Source organism: Carya illinoinensis, chromosome 11 (assembly GCF_018687715.1).
Source record: "Carya illinoinensis cultivar Pawnee chromosome 11, C.illinoinensisPawnee_v1, whole genome shotgun sequence".
Lineage (NCBI taxonomy): Eukaryota > Viridiplantae > Streptophyta > Magnoliopsida > Fagales > Juglandaceae > Carya > Carya illinoinensis.
The window spans coordinates 31,316,786-31,332,343 of NC_056762.1; the positions used below are offsets into that span (position 1 = coordinate 31,316,786).

At 36.5% G+C, this 15,558-nt stretch overlaps 3 protein-coding genes across 5 annotated transcripts; all 3 read left to right on the forward strand.

Annotated features, from left to right (window-relative positions):
• The first annotated feature begins 459 nt into the window (after positions 1 to 459).
• LOC122281903 lies at positions 460 to 3,378 on the forward strand. 2 transcript variants are annotated; one of them, XM_043093767.1, is made up of 2 exons: positions 460 to 2,408; positions 2,733 to 3,378. In XM_043093767.1, the coding sequence occupies exon 1, from the start codon at positions 541 to 543 to the stop codon at positions 2,401 to 2,403; it is 1,863 nt and encodes a 620-aa protein (XP_042949701.1). In that variant the 5' UTR covers positions 460 to 540; the 3' UTR covers positions 2,404 to 2,408; positions 2,733 to 3,378. The 2 variants fall into 2 exon arrangements, with proteins under 2 accessions (XP_042949701.1, XP_042949702.1); XM_043093768.1 differs by having other exon boundaries at positions 2,739 to 3,378.
• Positions 3,379 to 4,799: 1,421 nt separating this feature from the next.
• Positions 4,800 to 9,393, forward strand: LOC122281768 (protein IWS1 homolog 1-like). The gene is made up of 11 exons (XM_043093532.1): positions 4,800 to 4,975; positions 5,059 to 5,545; positions 6,008 to 6,127; positions 6,301 to 6,518; positions 6,624 to 6,753; positions 6,849 to 6,911; positions 6,995 to 7,072; positions 7,567 to 7,658; positions 7,751 to 7,816; positions 7,967 to 8,120; positions 8,850 to 9,393. Exons 1-11 carry the CDS (start codon positions 4,956 to 4,958, stop codon positions 8,946 to 8,948), a joined length of 1,527 nt encoding a protein of 508 aa, XP_042949466.1. The 5' UTR covers positions 4,800 to 4,955; the 3' UTR covers positions 8,949 to 9,393.
• Positions 9,394 to 10,247: 854 nt separating this feature from the next.
• LOC122280554 (coenzyme Q-binding protein COQ10 homolog, mitochondrial-like) lies at positions 10,248 to 14,633 on the forward strand. Of its 2 annotated transcripts, XM_043091508.1 has the most exons (5): positions 10,248 to 10,424; positions 10,530 to 10,902; positions 11,858 to 12,053; positions 12,518 to 12,649; positions 14,190 to 14,633. In XM_043091508.1, exons 2-5 carry the CDS (start codon positions 10,619 to 10,621, stop codon positions 14,310 to 14,312), a joined length of 735 nt encoding a protein of 244 aa, XP_042947442.1. In that variant the 5' UTR covers positions 10,248 to 10,424; positions 10,530 to 10,618; the 3' UTR covers positions 14,313 to 14,633. The 2 variants fall into 2 exon arrangements, with proteins under 2 accessions (XP_042947442.1, XP_042947441.1); XM_043091507.1 differs by having other exon boundaries at positions 10,248 to 10,902.
• Positions 14,634 to 15,558: the final 925 nt, after the last annotated feature.

The window sequence follows — 15,558 nt, forward strand, 5'->3', positions numbered from 1 at the left end:
CTCGATTACATCCCTTTGATCGTAAATGTAAATAGACAATAATAATCAGGCCGTGAAGCAAAACGACAAATACAAGTTGATGAATTTAGATATAAATAGGGATAAATTTGGAAAGATAAAAATAATCAGAACCCAATTTAAAAATAGAAGTAAGGGTAAAATTGAAAAAAAAAAAAAGGTTAAACATAATTACTGTAGCAGCTTGATTCGCACTTATATCTATAAAATAGATATTTTTAAAAAAAATATTTTTTTTAGTTTTATTCATTTTATACTAATTAAATTTTTTTAGATTCGCACTTATATCTATAAAATAGATATTTTTTAAAAAAATATTTTTTTTAGTTTTATTCATTTTATACTAATTAAATTTATTTATTTATTATCTATATACCATACATTTAATAAAATAAAATAAAAAATAACGTATCGCGTGTGAAAATGAAAGCCAGCAAAACTCTTTCATAACCGACGCATGAACGGCCACAAAACCCAGCAAAACCCCAACCTTTCGCGTCTCTGCGTCTCTCTTGCCTCAGGATGGCAGCTGAAACAGAGCAAAAGCAGGACAAAGAGCAAGAAGCTCTGCGCCTCAAAGCGCTAGCAGAGACCAAATACAACAACTCCAAACTCAAGTCCGCCCTCAAGTACGCCAAGCGAGCCCAGCGACTCGCCCCCAACCTCGACGGCCTCTCAGAAATGGTCACCTCCTTCAAGATCCTCCGCGTCGCTGCTGCCAGATCCCCTGACACCCCCACGCCCAACTGGTACAAGATACTCCAGGTAGAACCCTTTGCTCACATCAACACCCTCAAGAAACAGTATAAGAAACTCGCCCTAGTCCTTCACCCCGACAAAAACCCTTATGCCGGGTCTGAAGAAGCCTTTAAGCTCGTCAGCGAGGCCTTTCGGTTTTTGTCGGATAGGATTCGTAGGAAAGAGTATGACATGAAGCTCAGGATTAGGATTCAGGAGGAGAACGTTGTGGGTTTGGCGGCTGCGGACACGTTCTGGACGGCATGTTCGATGTGCCGTTTGTTGCACAAGTTTGAGAGGAGGTATTTGGGGCATAATTTGGTGTGTCCCAATTGTAAGAAGAGCTTTGAGGCTGTGGAGGTTGAGACCGATGATGGTAATAAGTCTGGTGGGGAAGATGCCGGGGTTAGGGTTAGGAGTGAGAGACTGAGGAAGAGAAATGTTGGTGTGGTTGATAGATTTGGGGATTTGGATTCGAAGCGGAAAATGGGTAGTGGTGTAATGGGCAGTGGAATGAGAGCTGGGGAATTGGAGAGGGAAGAAGATGGTGTTGATCGTGATGGTATATGGAGCTGTGGAAGGTTGAGGAGTTGGGGCTTGAAGAGGAGGATGAGAACTGTAGGGGAGGTGTTAGAGAGGTCAATGCCGAAGAGGGCAAAAACTGGGGAAGAGACGATGACATTGGCAGAAATGCAGCAGGAAGCAAGGCGGAAGGTGCAGCAAGATAGAATGAAGGAAAAGGAGAAGGATGAAAGAGAGAGGAGGAAGGAGAAGGAGAAGGAGAGGCGAAGGGATTTGAAGAAGAGTAGGGATTTAATGATTGACAAAGGGGGAAGTTCAAAGAAGAGCGGAGATTCAGATATTGAGAGGCGTAGGAAGAAGAGCGTGGGTTTGGAAATTGAAAGACGCAGGAGTTCTAGAGATGGGGATTTGGAGATTATGTCGGTGGAGGATTCTGATTTTTATGATTTTGACAAGGATAGAGTGGAGAGGAGTTTTAAGAAAGGACAAGTATGGGCCATCTATGATGACGATGATGGAATGCCAAGGCATTATGGTTTGATTGATGAAATTGTTTCAGTGAATCCTTTTGAGGTGAAGATGAGTTGGTTGGATCTTCAAAGTAATGGGGATGAGGGGCTGATGTGTCTGGAGAAAATGGGATTTCATATTTCCTGTGGGAAATTCAAGGTTGCTTGGAAGAATTCCATTAACTCGCTGAACGTATTTTCTCATATTGTGGATTGTGAACAAGAAGCAAGAGAGGTCTATAGAATTTATCCAAGGAAGGGTTCGGTGTGGGCTCTATATAATGAGGCAGCTGTGGATTCTGAAGGAAGAAATATCTCTGTTAAAGATAAGCGGTGCTATGACATAGTTTTGTTTATGACAAGTTATAGTGAGATGTATGGTTTGAGCATGGCATATCTTGAGAAGGTTGATGGGTTCAAGACAATATTTAAGAGAAGGGAGATTGGGTTTCATGCTATTAGATTGCTTGAAAAACATGATCTCCGGTTGTTTTCACACCAGATTCCTGCCAGGAAACTTTCTAGTGATGAGGCTCCAGAGATTTTGAAAGACTGTTGGGAGCTTGATCCTGCTTCTCTTCCCCCAGATTTGCTTGGCATTGGCTGGGAGAGATAATTCTGGTTAGGAAACCTGACTGCTGTGTGTATAGCTTTACATTAATTCAGGCGTTTAAGTGCAGCATGTTAATGTACATCAAAGAACTCTTTGTGAGCTAATTATGATTGTTAGTCACTATTTCGGATTTTTTTAGAAAATGACAGTACTCCTTAAAGACAATATAATCAGTTTTTAATTACATTATCTTGTCTCTGGTATCCTAAGTACCCAAAATCATAAGATCAATGTGCATCGGATGGTTTTAATGTTCTATAAATTATCGTCTTCGTTCGCGTTAATGCTCTCTAAAAATTGTTATCATTATCTTTTGGTTTTGATTTGTGCAGCAACAGTCTTCTCAGCTCTCACGGTCTTGACAAAGAAATCCTGAAAGCTAAAATTGGAAGGACGTGTATCCAGCCAAACCATGATAAAGTGTTCTGAAAAAAGAAACTCTTAAAGCTATTCCAGTCTTCTCAGCTTCTATTATTTCTCTCTGTCGATATGCACCTTATTGACAGATTGAGATCATTTTCCATAGAGCTTCCCTTTGTTGATTATCAAACTGACGTTTCTAGACCACAATAGAAGATCTATCACCCATTAAGGTATTACCCATTCCAATCTCAGAAGCCTAAAGATAGCTTGTGGTAACAAATTGACCACGGTTTATCCACTTATCTTGCACATACAGAACAATGGGTGATGACAACACATGGATTATTCAAAGTGGATTTCATCTGAGTCGAAAGTGTAAGTAGGAATGGCAGTCAACCTCTTAAGAGAAGAAACAAAATAGAAAAACGATAAACTTGTATGTAATATAGTTGTAAAAGAATTGTAGGTGACAGTCCCTGACAAAAAAACAGTGAGGGAAGTAGACAATCATTGGATTGTGGAAGATATATAGTGACTTGTGTTTTAATCTCACTGTATGTTGACAATACTGCATTTCTGAGAGTTATATGCATTCTAGTTTCTGTTCTGGTTTTAGTTTGGTGTGTTGCTTGCTTGTACGCATTATGAAAAATTCAACTACCTATAGATGTATTGCAATGATAAGAATTGTTCATACGAAAAGCAGGGATTATGTCTGTTATTTAGGAGTATTTTTATTTTTATTTTTATTTTGTCTGAATTAGGGGAGTCGTTTTATTTAGCAGTGATATTGTTTCCTTTTAAAAGATGTTGATATTCCCGTTCGAGTTAAATTTCAAGAGCCCATGACGGTGTGAATCTTGAATCAATCTTTGCTCAAAAACAGATCTTGAAACATTGTCACCAACACTTGAGAGAAGCAAGAATCATGGAAGTGCGGCTTCTGAAAGATATCCAGTAGGCTTAAAAAAGGTGGTGAGAGTTTGATGAAAGCTCGTGATAAACGATAATACTAGACATTATTATGGAAAAGAAGGAAATTCAGAAACATTAGAAAAAATGTTGCTTGTATTAAATAAGTCCTCCAATCATATTTGGTTTGAGTAGTGATTTGTACAAACTCAACTATACATGTAGCGGCCAAGGTCTTTTTGGACCAGATCGTAGAAGGTCTGATCTCCAAATCAGAGAACCAGATTCGAAACTCTTCACCCTTGTATAAAAAAAAAAAAAGTGTACAAGCCTTGCATAAGTCTTTTGCAAAAGTAGGCAATGCTAATTTTTTATAAATAAATTATATTTACAGTTTTAGAATGTTCAAGTCTCACATATTTTATTTAAAAAAATGAATAATTTTATGATCCATATGAAAATTGGTTTTTTAAAATGATCACAAGGAGATAAATTAGGGTTTGGTAATTCAAAATTTTCATCATTTTCATCCCAAATTCAAAATTTTCATATCATCGTTATAATATTTTTAAATTCTCACACAAAATATAATAAACAATTCAATTTTTTTCAAATTTTAAAATAATAATAATATTAAAAAAATAATATTATAAATTTTTATCTCAAATTCAAAATTCTTATCTTTACCCCCAAACCTGCTTTATCTAATACTTATACCTATCATTATTTTTTTGGTTTATGTGATATATTGTCGATGATTTTTTATTTAATACGATGTTTAAGCTTGAGAAAAAAGTATTTTTCCCTAAAAGCAGTCAACCGAAAAAAAAAAAAAAAAGCAAAAAAGTATTTTTCCCTAAAAGCATTGTTCTTGGCTCGAGCTTAGCCTGTTTGAGAAGAAGTAATTTCAGAAAAAATAAAGACTTTTTTCTGAAAAAAACTCATATTCAATCTAATTATGTTTTATACACAAACATTTTTCCATCACAAAAAAATATTTCTCATCTAATAATCATTTTTATTGATTTATGTGATTTGACTGAAAAACAAAAATTAAAACAATTTAAATCATATTGATTTAAAAACAAATTTCAGAATATTTTTGTCAATAAAATAGCCCATAAAGCCAGAAGCGAGCTCTATATCAACCTCAATTCTCGCACACCAAAGACTTAAACTGCAATTTTCTTCTTTGCTACATATTTGTAAGCGCACCAATTTCCCCGCAATTTCTTGTGGGCAGAGTTTGCGAAGTCTCAGATCCTGTATCCTTCTTGCCGATGGGTTACGAAGACGATCCGTATGTGTCTCTCTCTATTTGCGAAGGATTTAGGGTTTCTGATATTTTTTCGTAGATAATTTGGGTTTTGTTTGTTTTTTCAGGTACCGCGACGAGGATGGAGAGCCGTTGATGGACTTCGATGACGTACAGTCGGATAGGGAGCTGTCTCCGGAGCCTCAACGGGATCTATTGGATGACGTTGACATCGAGGACGAATGGCAGCGCGGTGGGGGGAGGAGAGAGCGTTCGGAGACGCCGGTCTACGACGCGGATCCCTCGTCATTGAACGCGAAGCCCCGGAAGCGGCTGATTAAGAAGAGCGACACCACCACGGCGAAGGAGATCGTGGTTCCTAGCCTGGTCGATGAGGACGAGGACGTTGAGGATTTTGAGAGGAATCGGAAGAGGAGAAAGGAGGGTGGTGGGAGTAGTGGGAAGAAGGAGAGGAGACATAAGGAGGAGAAGAGAGGGTTTTCTTCGGGGAAGGGTGAGTCCAATAAGTTCTCCAAGAGAGGGTTTTCTTCCGGGAAGGATCGCGATGGTGAGGTCAAGGAGATGTGGGACACCATTGCCGGTGGCGACTCCGAGGTATAATAAATCTCTGGTGTCCAGATCTTGAATGTTTTCAAATTGATGGCCTTCCTATTACATTTTTAGCTTTTCTGCGAGTTTTATGTTCTTGAGCAAGAGACTCTGATTCCTGCTGAATTTAATGTGGGTAATGAGCGTGGGTAATATTTTGATAAAAAAAAAGGAATGAAATTAGTGATGTTTGGGTCAAGTTTGCTATGTCTGATTAGTTGTGATTCACTAACCGCATGAAAAAAATATAAGAATAGCGAGTTGATTCTATACATAAGTATCACAACTTATATTAGTTGTGATTTTAGTTGTGATTCTAGCTGACTTTTTAGTTGTGATTCTTATATGACTTATTCTATATGTGGCGTGGCCTGTGATGTGCTTAATTAGTTGATTCTATATGACTTATTTATGCCCTTGGTTCCTACTTACAATTTTTTATTTGTTTTTATCTCTTGAATGGATTAGGATGATCAAGAAGGTTTCAGGACTGTGGATGATGATAATTTCATAGATGACACTGGTGTAGATCCTGCTGAGGGTTATGGAAGTGGCCATGAGCCGCGTTCTCCTGGTGATGCTCCTCAGGTCAGTGTTATCTCTCTCTCTCTCTCTCTCTCTCTCTCTCTCTCTCTCTCTCTCTATATATATATATATATATATATACATATATCATAAAAGTAGCGATGGCGTATGGTGTTGTTTTTGTGCCTGGATGGTTTTTTGATGCACTTACTGGTTCATGATTTGGATGTTTCTAGGCTGAGGAGGGCGAAGATGATGAAATTAATGAGCTCTTCAAGATGGGGAAGAAAAGAAAGAAGAATGACAGAAGCCCGGCTGACATAGCATTGCTTGTTGAGAATGTCATGGCCGAGCTTGAGGTTACAGCAGAAGAGGATGCAGACCTTAATAGACAGGGGAAGCCTGCTGTTAATAAACTCAAAAAACTACCTCTTCTGACTGAGGTCCTTTCAAAGTAAGCTCTCTGTCATTGGTTTCTTTGTGATTTCTTTCTTTTCTTAGCATTTGTAATCCTGATATTTTAGATAATTATATTCCATATGAACTACTATTGGTGCAGGAAGCAGCTTCAACAAGAATTCTTAGATCACGGGGTGCTAAATCTATTGAAGAATTGGCTTGAACCTCTTCCCGATGGAAGCTTGCCAAACATAAATATCCGCGCTGCAATTTTGAAGATTTTGACTGATGTATGCCAGATTTTCATGCAATTTATTCTATACTTTGTATTCATGGTTGTAGTCAGAATATATGTGGCACTTGATATGTTGTTTCTGTTATGCAGTTTCCCATCGATTTAGAGCAGTATGATAGAAGAGAACAACTGAAGAAGAGTGGTCTTGGAAAGGTTAGGAACCAGCTTGTTAGATAATTTTTGCAGCATGGATATAGGAGGAATGGCTTTGACTGATGTACTCTATTATTGGGCAGGTCATTATGTTTCTATCAAAATCTGAAGAGGAAACCACATCCAATAGAAAACTTGCAAAGGATTTGGTCGATAAATGGGTAATGTAAAACTCGAACATGACATGGTGACGCAAAAGTTTTGATAAATATATGAGATGCTCATCCTGCTTTTTATGGTACTCATTTGACAGTAGTATTAAAAGTAGCAGTTCTCATCAGTAAAATCCTTATTTACAGATAAAAGAAATAGTGATGGTGGAGATACTTCTCTCTGTTCAAGCATCATGCCATGGTCATACAAAACACTTGAATGATGATTGAAATTTTATTTGAAATGTTCAAACTATTTATTTTCGGTTGTGATATACTTCTCAATGATCACACAATTGGTTGTTTACAAGGGTTCCTATTTCAAATTTTTGATTCCAAAGTCTTTGGTCAGTGATTATTTTTTTTGTTGTGACTTGTACAGAAATTTCCTTTTTATGTTGCCATTTTATTTTCTTTTATAATTCTTGAAGATCTCATACATGGATGTCCTATTATATTTATTGGCATTGAGATTTTATTTTCTACTCTAAATTTGAGTGCAGAGTCGACCAATATTTAATAAGAGTACAAGATTTGAGGAGATGAGAAATGTCGATGATGAGAGAGTTCCCTACCGAAGGCCACCTTTGAAGAAGTACTTATTGTGACTTGTTCTGCATGTTTCTCCAACTTGTATCTGTGATATTCACAATGTTCTTTGTGTAATTTGTTTTCCCTTTTTATTAGGCCGGCTAATAAAGCTGCTGGAATTGAATCTAGAGATGGTGATCTTGACTTGGATGAATTCTCAAGGTAAGATGTGATGAGAGTCTTTTTTTTTAATAGGTGAAATAACATGTGAGGGCAGTCATTTTTTCATTCTGGTTCCTTTATTTTCTGCTATTCGTACTTCCACCAGTGTCATATTTGGATGCTAAGTTTTTAGTTTTTACTACAATCCAGGGAACGCAAGTCTGGCCAATCTTCTTCCAGACTGCATGCTTCAAGACCGGAAGCAACACCATTAGATTTTGTTGTGCGACCACAATCTAAGATTGATCCAGATGAAGTCAGAGCACGTGCAAAACAAATTGTACAAGATCAGCGTCGTTTGAAGGTTGGTTTTCTTCTGCTGAAAAGTTAAATATTGTAATTAAGAGAAAATTTTTGGGCATGCCTGTATGTTTCAATGGAATGGTGAATATATATGTTTTCTCTAATTGGTGAGATAGTCCGCTTCAATTTTGGACACAAACGAGTTGGTTTTCTTTGTTTTATTAGATCTGGAAGAGGCAACACTTAAGCATCTGGGTGTGTTTAGTTATTACTTTTTTCTGCTGAATGACCTATTTCAAGTCTCAATGGTCAACCAATAATGTCGTCGATTTTGGAGATGGTGAAAATTCATTTTCGGAACAAGCCTCAGTTTTACCTGAACTCCACCTCTACTCTTCTGTTTTCCTTTTATTGGTTTTGCCCGTTATCGAGTAGAACCTAAACTCAACATTACTGCCCAACCTGAGAACAAGAACATTAACTCTTCTTGGGTAGTGGCATCTCTTCATACGTAAATCAGATTTGAAAGTCGTATTATAAAAGATTGTCTATGGCCCAATGCATACCATAATCACGACATTTTATCCTCCAAGTGGGCATAAAAAGTTAAGGTGTCCTTACATTAGGGTTAAATTGTTAGAAAGTTCAAGCCTCCCCTGGCATGGTTACCCCAGCTGACGGTCTGCTTTGTGTGTCTGTGCTGGTGTGCATGTGGTGTTTTGCTTGTGCAGTCTATTGCGAATTGTGTTTTTACTGTAATTCTAAACCTGCAAGTACTTGTTAATGGCAGATGAATAAGAAGTTGCAGCAGTTGAAGGCTCCAAAAAAGAAGCAGCTCCAAGCCACTAAGCTTAGTGTGGAGGGTCGTGGCATGCTCAAATATCTGTAGACTGTAATGTTGCAACTCACTTAATTGTTAGACAAGAATGGTGCATTGTGTGGCCAATATCATCATATACTGCTGGCTCATGCTGCTGAAATATCAATGTGAAAGGAAGTTTTAGTAGCAAGAGCTTCTTGAAATGCTGAAGGTCGCACTGTTTTCTTCATGGATTTGAATCCCAATGGGATATAGTCGCTTTTCCCCTACCTTTCCTTATGGCATGAGGTGCAGTCTGGCATACTGGTGCTGAGTGGGTCTTCAATAATGGTTTAAGGAAGTGACATGACTTCCTTTCTGAGCCAAGCTGTAATATTTAGCTTCAACATGTATGCAAAAATATTTATACACATGAAATATTCATCATCAAGGATCAGAAATGTTATCATTTTTCAAGAAGATTGGTGATTGATGCGCCATTTGGCTTCAAATGAATGGGATATTTTCTTGTGAATATTGAGAGCACTTACAATACAGCATCAACTTCTACTCTTCCTAGTATACCGTTGAGAAGGAAAACTAATCATGATGCAAATGTTTTAGCTGTTAAATATGATGAGAGGAAAGAATCAAAGATGTATATAGTATACGAGTTAGTCTATATACCATCTTTAAATGAGGACTATTCATACAAGTTCATATAGTTATATTTAATTTTTTTATAAAATTATAATAATATATTTTCTAAAATGATTGATTTTTTCTTTTTAAATTCTTATTCATTAATGGGACCGTACAATTTCCCAATAAATATTGCAAATAGTTCTTCTACAACCACTTTCCATTTTTCTTGTACCACCCCTAAGGCCAAGGGGTTGAAAAGAACGACCCGTCATCGCCAGCTGTTGAGTAATGCACGGAGTGTAGATTGGGGAAAAGGTAATCAACTTCCAGATCCCAACATTTTACCATTGCAGCTGAATGTTCATTGCTCCTCGGTTGTCAATTTTTTTTTTTTTTTTTTTTTTTTTCTTTAAAAAGCCAACCTTTATATTAGTTAGGTTAGGAGAATATGCCCAGGTCAGGAGGTCTGCTGGATGGAAAGGATTTGCAAGTTTTTATAACTTTTTTTCTAAAATTTTAAAAATTATTTGAATGTTAAATTATTGAGAAAAGAGAATTATTACATATATATATATATATATATATATATATATAAAGAAATTACATAAAATAAATTAATAAATTGGTATGAAATCTAAATTTAATGTTTAATAAAAATAATTTTATAATTTAATTGGTGTGTTTTCTGTATATAATTTAACTAAAGTATTTTTTTCTAAAAAACACGCTTTAAGAAAAAGGAAAATGAAAAGGCGTGTTGAAAAGACCAAGCTCTTTCTTGCGGAAAAGCCATCTTTTGACTCCAAAAAAGATATCATACAACATATATGGGATTTGGATTTCCGTTTTGAATCCATACCCCGGCCTCTCTCTCTCTCTCTCTTCGACGAGACCCACAATTCTCGGAGACGTCCGGTCCAGGTTCGTTCGCTTCCGATCTCTGAATTTTATGGCCGAAAATTAAACGGAGAAGGATGTTTAAAACTACCCATTAATTCTGTTTCATTTCTCCAAAAAATTTGCCAGCTCCCGGGACCAACCAACATCTTGGGGTCCTTCAGTTCACTTATGAGCTTTGAGTTCTCACATTATCATAATTAACGACGCCGCCATTCATGTCGACCTCCAAAGGCAGTCTCAGACATTTTATTAGGTCCGTTACGAACGCTAGGCACTTGAAGAATTTTGATCAGAGGCGATGCTTTCGTACCATCGCGGCTCTCGATGCACCATTGCCGTTGGTCCCTAATTCCGTCAATGGACTCCGCGGTCTCAGATTTTCTCTCAGGAGTTTGTTTCATAATAGTCACACTGTCCAAACGAGGCGGTTTCTGGGTTGTGGAGACGGTGAAGAGGGCGGTTTTCTTTCGAAAGTTTACGAGGAGAAGCGCGTCTTGGGGTAATTTTGTTCAAAACCTTTCATTGGGAATCACATCTTGACGACCTCTATTGTTTGTGTGATTGTTTTCCCATTTTATTGGCATGTATAAGTTGCTGTTAAAAATTGTAGCTTCTTGGTATATGATAGCTGCCATTTTTACTATTCTATTCCTTTCTCTCTGTTTTTTAGCCCCAAGTAATTTTTTCGTTTGTTGGAATATATACACACAAATACAAATATACTAGGGTACATATCAACTCTTGATATCAAGCTACATTTGTGAACCTGCGGTTGTCAACTTTTGTCAACCTGCGGTTTTAAGAGTTTTACTTTACCCACCTGACCTCTAATTGCTTTTTCCTTTAGTTCATGGGTATATTTCCATTAGAGTGAGATTGATATTGTGCTTCTTACTTCTCATTGCAAGGCTCGTGATTTACAATTGCGTTTTTAATGATTTGGACTGAAATATGTTTAATATAATGATTTCAGTGTGGATGAGGTGCAATTTTTAAACCGTAGGTTAAACTACTAGAACTGTAACACCCCAGTCTTACATTGGGAAAAGGATTAACTCACATTGCGTGGCTAAAATTTATAAATATAGTCATAATTATTAAGCCTGGCAATGACTACTTATTAGGGGAAACTGGGCTTTATTAGTGATTATAGGGAAACTTCAAATTGACTGATTTGGGGTTGGTGACTAGCACTTTTCCTGGACCATCGCATGACTTTAAACATTTGTTTAATTTTGCTTCTGAAGCTATATAAGTTGCATTCAAAGTAACTCGTGTGGCATTTGAAACTTCTCGATGAGATTAAAATTAGTTAGGTACCAGCCAATGAGCTGACATTCATCCTTGTGAAAGGATAAATGTGTCTATCGAATATTGATGTCTCATGGTTGCATTATGAACCATTTTGATTTCTAATCACAAAGACTCGAGCTGACAGAATTTTTGTTCATTAGGTATTCTCCAGAGCAATTGTTTGATGTAGTTGCAGCCGTTGATTTATATCATGGTTTTGTCCCCTGGTGTCAGCGGTCTGAGATAATTAAACAATATCCCGATGGTTCTTTTGATGCTGAGCTAGAGATTGGTTTCAAATTTCTTGTTGAGGGTTACACTTCCCATGTAGAATTGAGCAGGCCCAAGATCATAAAGGTGACCAACTTTCTTTCAATTATTGGGGGGTTGTTTTCCTTAACAGTATTTTCTCTGTTCTTATAGTGTAAAATTAATCATTTACAGCTAATTATTATAGCTTTTGTATGATCTGAAAGCTTGTAAGAAAGAACATTAGATATATTGACTTTTCTTCTATTGCTAATGTGCATGAACATGATTGGGCAACCCGTGTGGGGGGATTAAAAATCAGTTTAAATGAATATGAACTTGACTTGTGGAGATTTGAATCAAATATGGGTGTCATATTGGTTATCTAACTTAACATGAAAGTCTATTTTAATGTTGCTTTGTTGTTGTCTGCCCTGTGTGTGAGGCTTTAGGGGTTTATTGGAGCGTTAACTATAATTAATCCTCTACATTTGATTTTACATTAGTTCTCTACATTTGATTTTCTTGTGCTTCCTTTGATGAAGTTATTCTATATTCTATCTTGTGTTCAGACAACTGCAAAGGATAGCGCCTTGTTTGACCACCTGATAAACATATGGGAGTTCAATCCTGGACCCGCTCCAGGAACTTGCAACCTTCATTTTTTGGTGGATTTTAAGTTTCAGTCACCATTTTACCGGCAGGTGATGATCCCTTAGCTCATGAATAATTTCCATGTGATTGCAACCTCCATACGATTTTTTTTAATAAAGAGAATGGTACCCTGTGAGTTTTATTAAAATCCCTCACTTATGGTAGAGGAATACCGTGGTTACAATAAACACCTTGGGGGTTACAAGAAACCCAAAACCAAGGTATGAAAAAGCAACTTATAGAAACCAGACTTATTCCCATACAAAACCTGAATATTTACAATGAAGATAAGGAATTCCAGCTCTATCGAGTGCTAATGCTCCTCTAACTTCACATGCTAGGTCATTATGACTATCAAAGATTCAAACCATTCCTTGAGCACCTAGTTTTGCCAAACCATCGGCCACTTGATTCAATTCCCAGTAAACATGACGGAAACTGATCGAGAAACTAACTTTCAGCTCAACTATTTGCTCCCATATATCATGCAGGAACCAGGGGCAGCTACCATGCCCAAGCAACCAATTTATTAGTACTTTGGAATCTGATTCCACCTCAATATCCAACAGGTTCCTTTGGGCTCATAGCTTCAAACCATCCCATAATTCTTTCACTTCCACTCATGTGTTGGTGCCCTCGCCATAGTGATGGGTGAACGCCGTCAACAGTTGTGCCCTTTCATTCCTCACCACCCCTCCTCCACTCTGTACTGGTTTCCCCAAGCAGCACCCATCCACATTTAATTTCTCTCCCACCTCCATATGATCATTCATTAAACTTCCTAGTTGTCACTGCTCTCATTTTCTGGACACCTTATCACAGCTTTGACTGCTAATTTGCATCATTACCAACTCCAGCACCACCTTGACACATGGCCCTTACTTGTGTGATCACCCTGGGGTGTATGCTGTAATATCTATCATTAGCTGAGGTGAATTCATTAGTTCTTTTTGTAAAGATCGTTAGCCTTGGTTTTGAATTCATTAATATTCTTTTTGTTACTCTTCGGTTCTCTTGGTTAACAATCTTAACAACTGATTATTCCTTACAAAGCCTTCATACCGAGGCATTTCTTTGTCTAATTTTCTAATTCTGTTAGTCTTTTTTCTTTTTTCTCTTTCAATAAGTTTTAATTCAATCTAATCGTTGTCAAATAGAAATGCATGTGACAACTTAATTGAGTTGTATCATATGTTGGACCTGATGACAATATTTGTGGCACACTGCCAATGCATCCGACATATTTTGCATGTAGGTGTTCTTTGGAACTGTTGTCATCGTGAGATAGGAACAGATACAGAGATGCAGTATATGATCATTATATCAATGTCCTAAGATATTGCAGTTTCGGTGATTACTATGTGTCATGATTATAGTTTTATCTTGCACTTTTCTACGTGGCTGTCGTTTGTGGCTATTCTGGATTAATCCCTTTTTTAGGAGTTCATTAATTAAGGATTCGGAATGGTTATATTAATTTTCTGTGAACACACCAGGCATAAGGTTTGAGTATTTGAGATTGGAAATTTATCTTGTGATGTAGAGTAGCTATAAGCATTCTAACTGTGGCAATGACTTTGTGATTTTCAGGTGGCATCCATGTTCTTCAAGGAGGTGGCCACTCAACTGGTGCAATCATTCAGCCAGCGCTGCAGTTTGGTATATGGACCAGGGGTCCAAATCCTTGAAAATTCATATGGTCAAAGCACATGACAAATGAATATATAGAGGCTAGAAGCATATAATAGAGAGAATAGAATTACTGTCACACCAGCCACTGGGTGTTTTTTTTTTTTTTTTTTTCCTTTTGGTCTGCTGCCCGGTGGTCCCATTGATCTTTAATTATTCATTCTATCAAAGCCTTAAATCCCAAGAAGGGATTGTTGTGCATGTTATAAAAAATTATGTATCATTTAACAATTTTCAGTTTTTTTTTTTTTGTCATTGTTACAAATGCTTATATATTTATAGTTAGATAAATATACACTCTCAAGTCCAATGAAATATAAAGTGATTCGAAATCGTTACTGTTGAGTATTGGTACCCTTAATAATTTTTTTTTTTACTTTCTTTCACAATTTTGAACTAAAAGGTGGGTAATTAGTAGAATTTTAAATCTAAATAATTTTTTTAATGTATTTAATAATCGGTAATACGTAGAAAGGTGACAGGAGGGTGGCAGGCTCGTCTGCCTCACTCTGTCCTTCAAATTCGAATTGGGCTTTGCTCGTTCTGTACATCCATTCCCTTTCTCCGAACTCTATAAAACCTGTTCGTGCATAGGGAAGAAGCGATACTCTCTGGAGTCCGCAGCCACAACAAATAACCTATTCATCAAGAGCCAACGTGCATTCCCGCCATGCATTCCCGCTCTTCTGAAAAGAAAAATTTTATTTATCATCTTTATATTATATATTATGTATAATTTTTTATTTTATTTTTATTAAATTTGTAATATATAGATGATGAGTAGATGAATTTAATTAGTTTTAAAAAAATAAAATCAACAAAAATTAATTTTTTTAAATAAAAATAAATATAACGTGTTGTGTGAAGACAATGAATAATAAAACTTTTCAGAATATACCTTTCAACTCTTATAATAATAGGAAGCTTCACTCTCATTTTATTTTTATACTGTCCATCAATCTTTAAAAATAATACCTAAATTAAATACGTGAAATAAAAGTGCAGTATGTTATGATTAATTAGGTTATGGTACAATTTTCTTTTAGAAAAAATGATGGTATCCCATAAATTTTATAACACTCAATTTTTGTGGAGGAATACACTTATTTTATAACAACGACAAGCCCTCTTGTGTGTTTTTTATTTTTATTTTTTGTTTTTGAATTATAATATCTGTTTTTTTTTTTAATTTTTATTTCTATTTTTTGTTTCCAAATTTTATAAATCGAGATACTCGATGTTGATCCAAATTTTTTTAAATACCTGAATG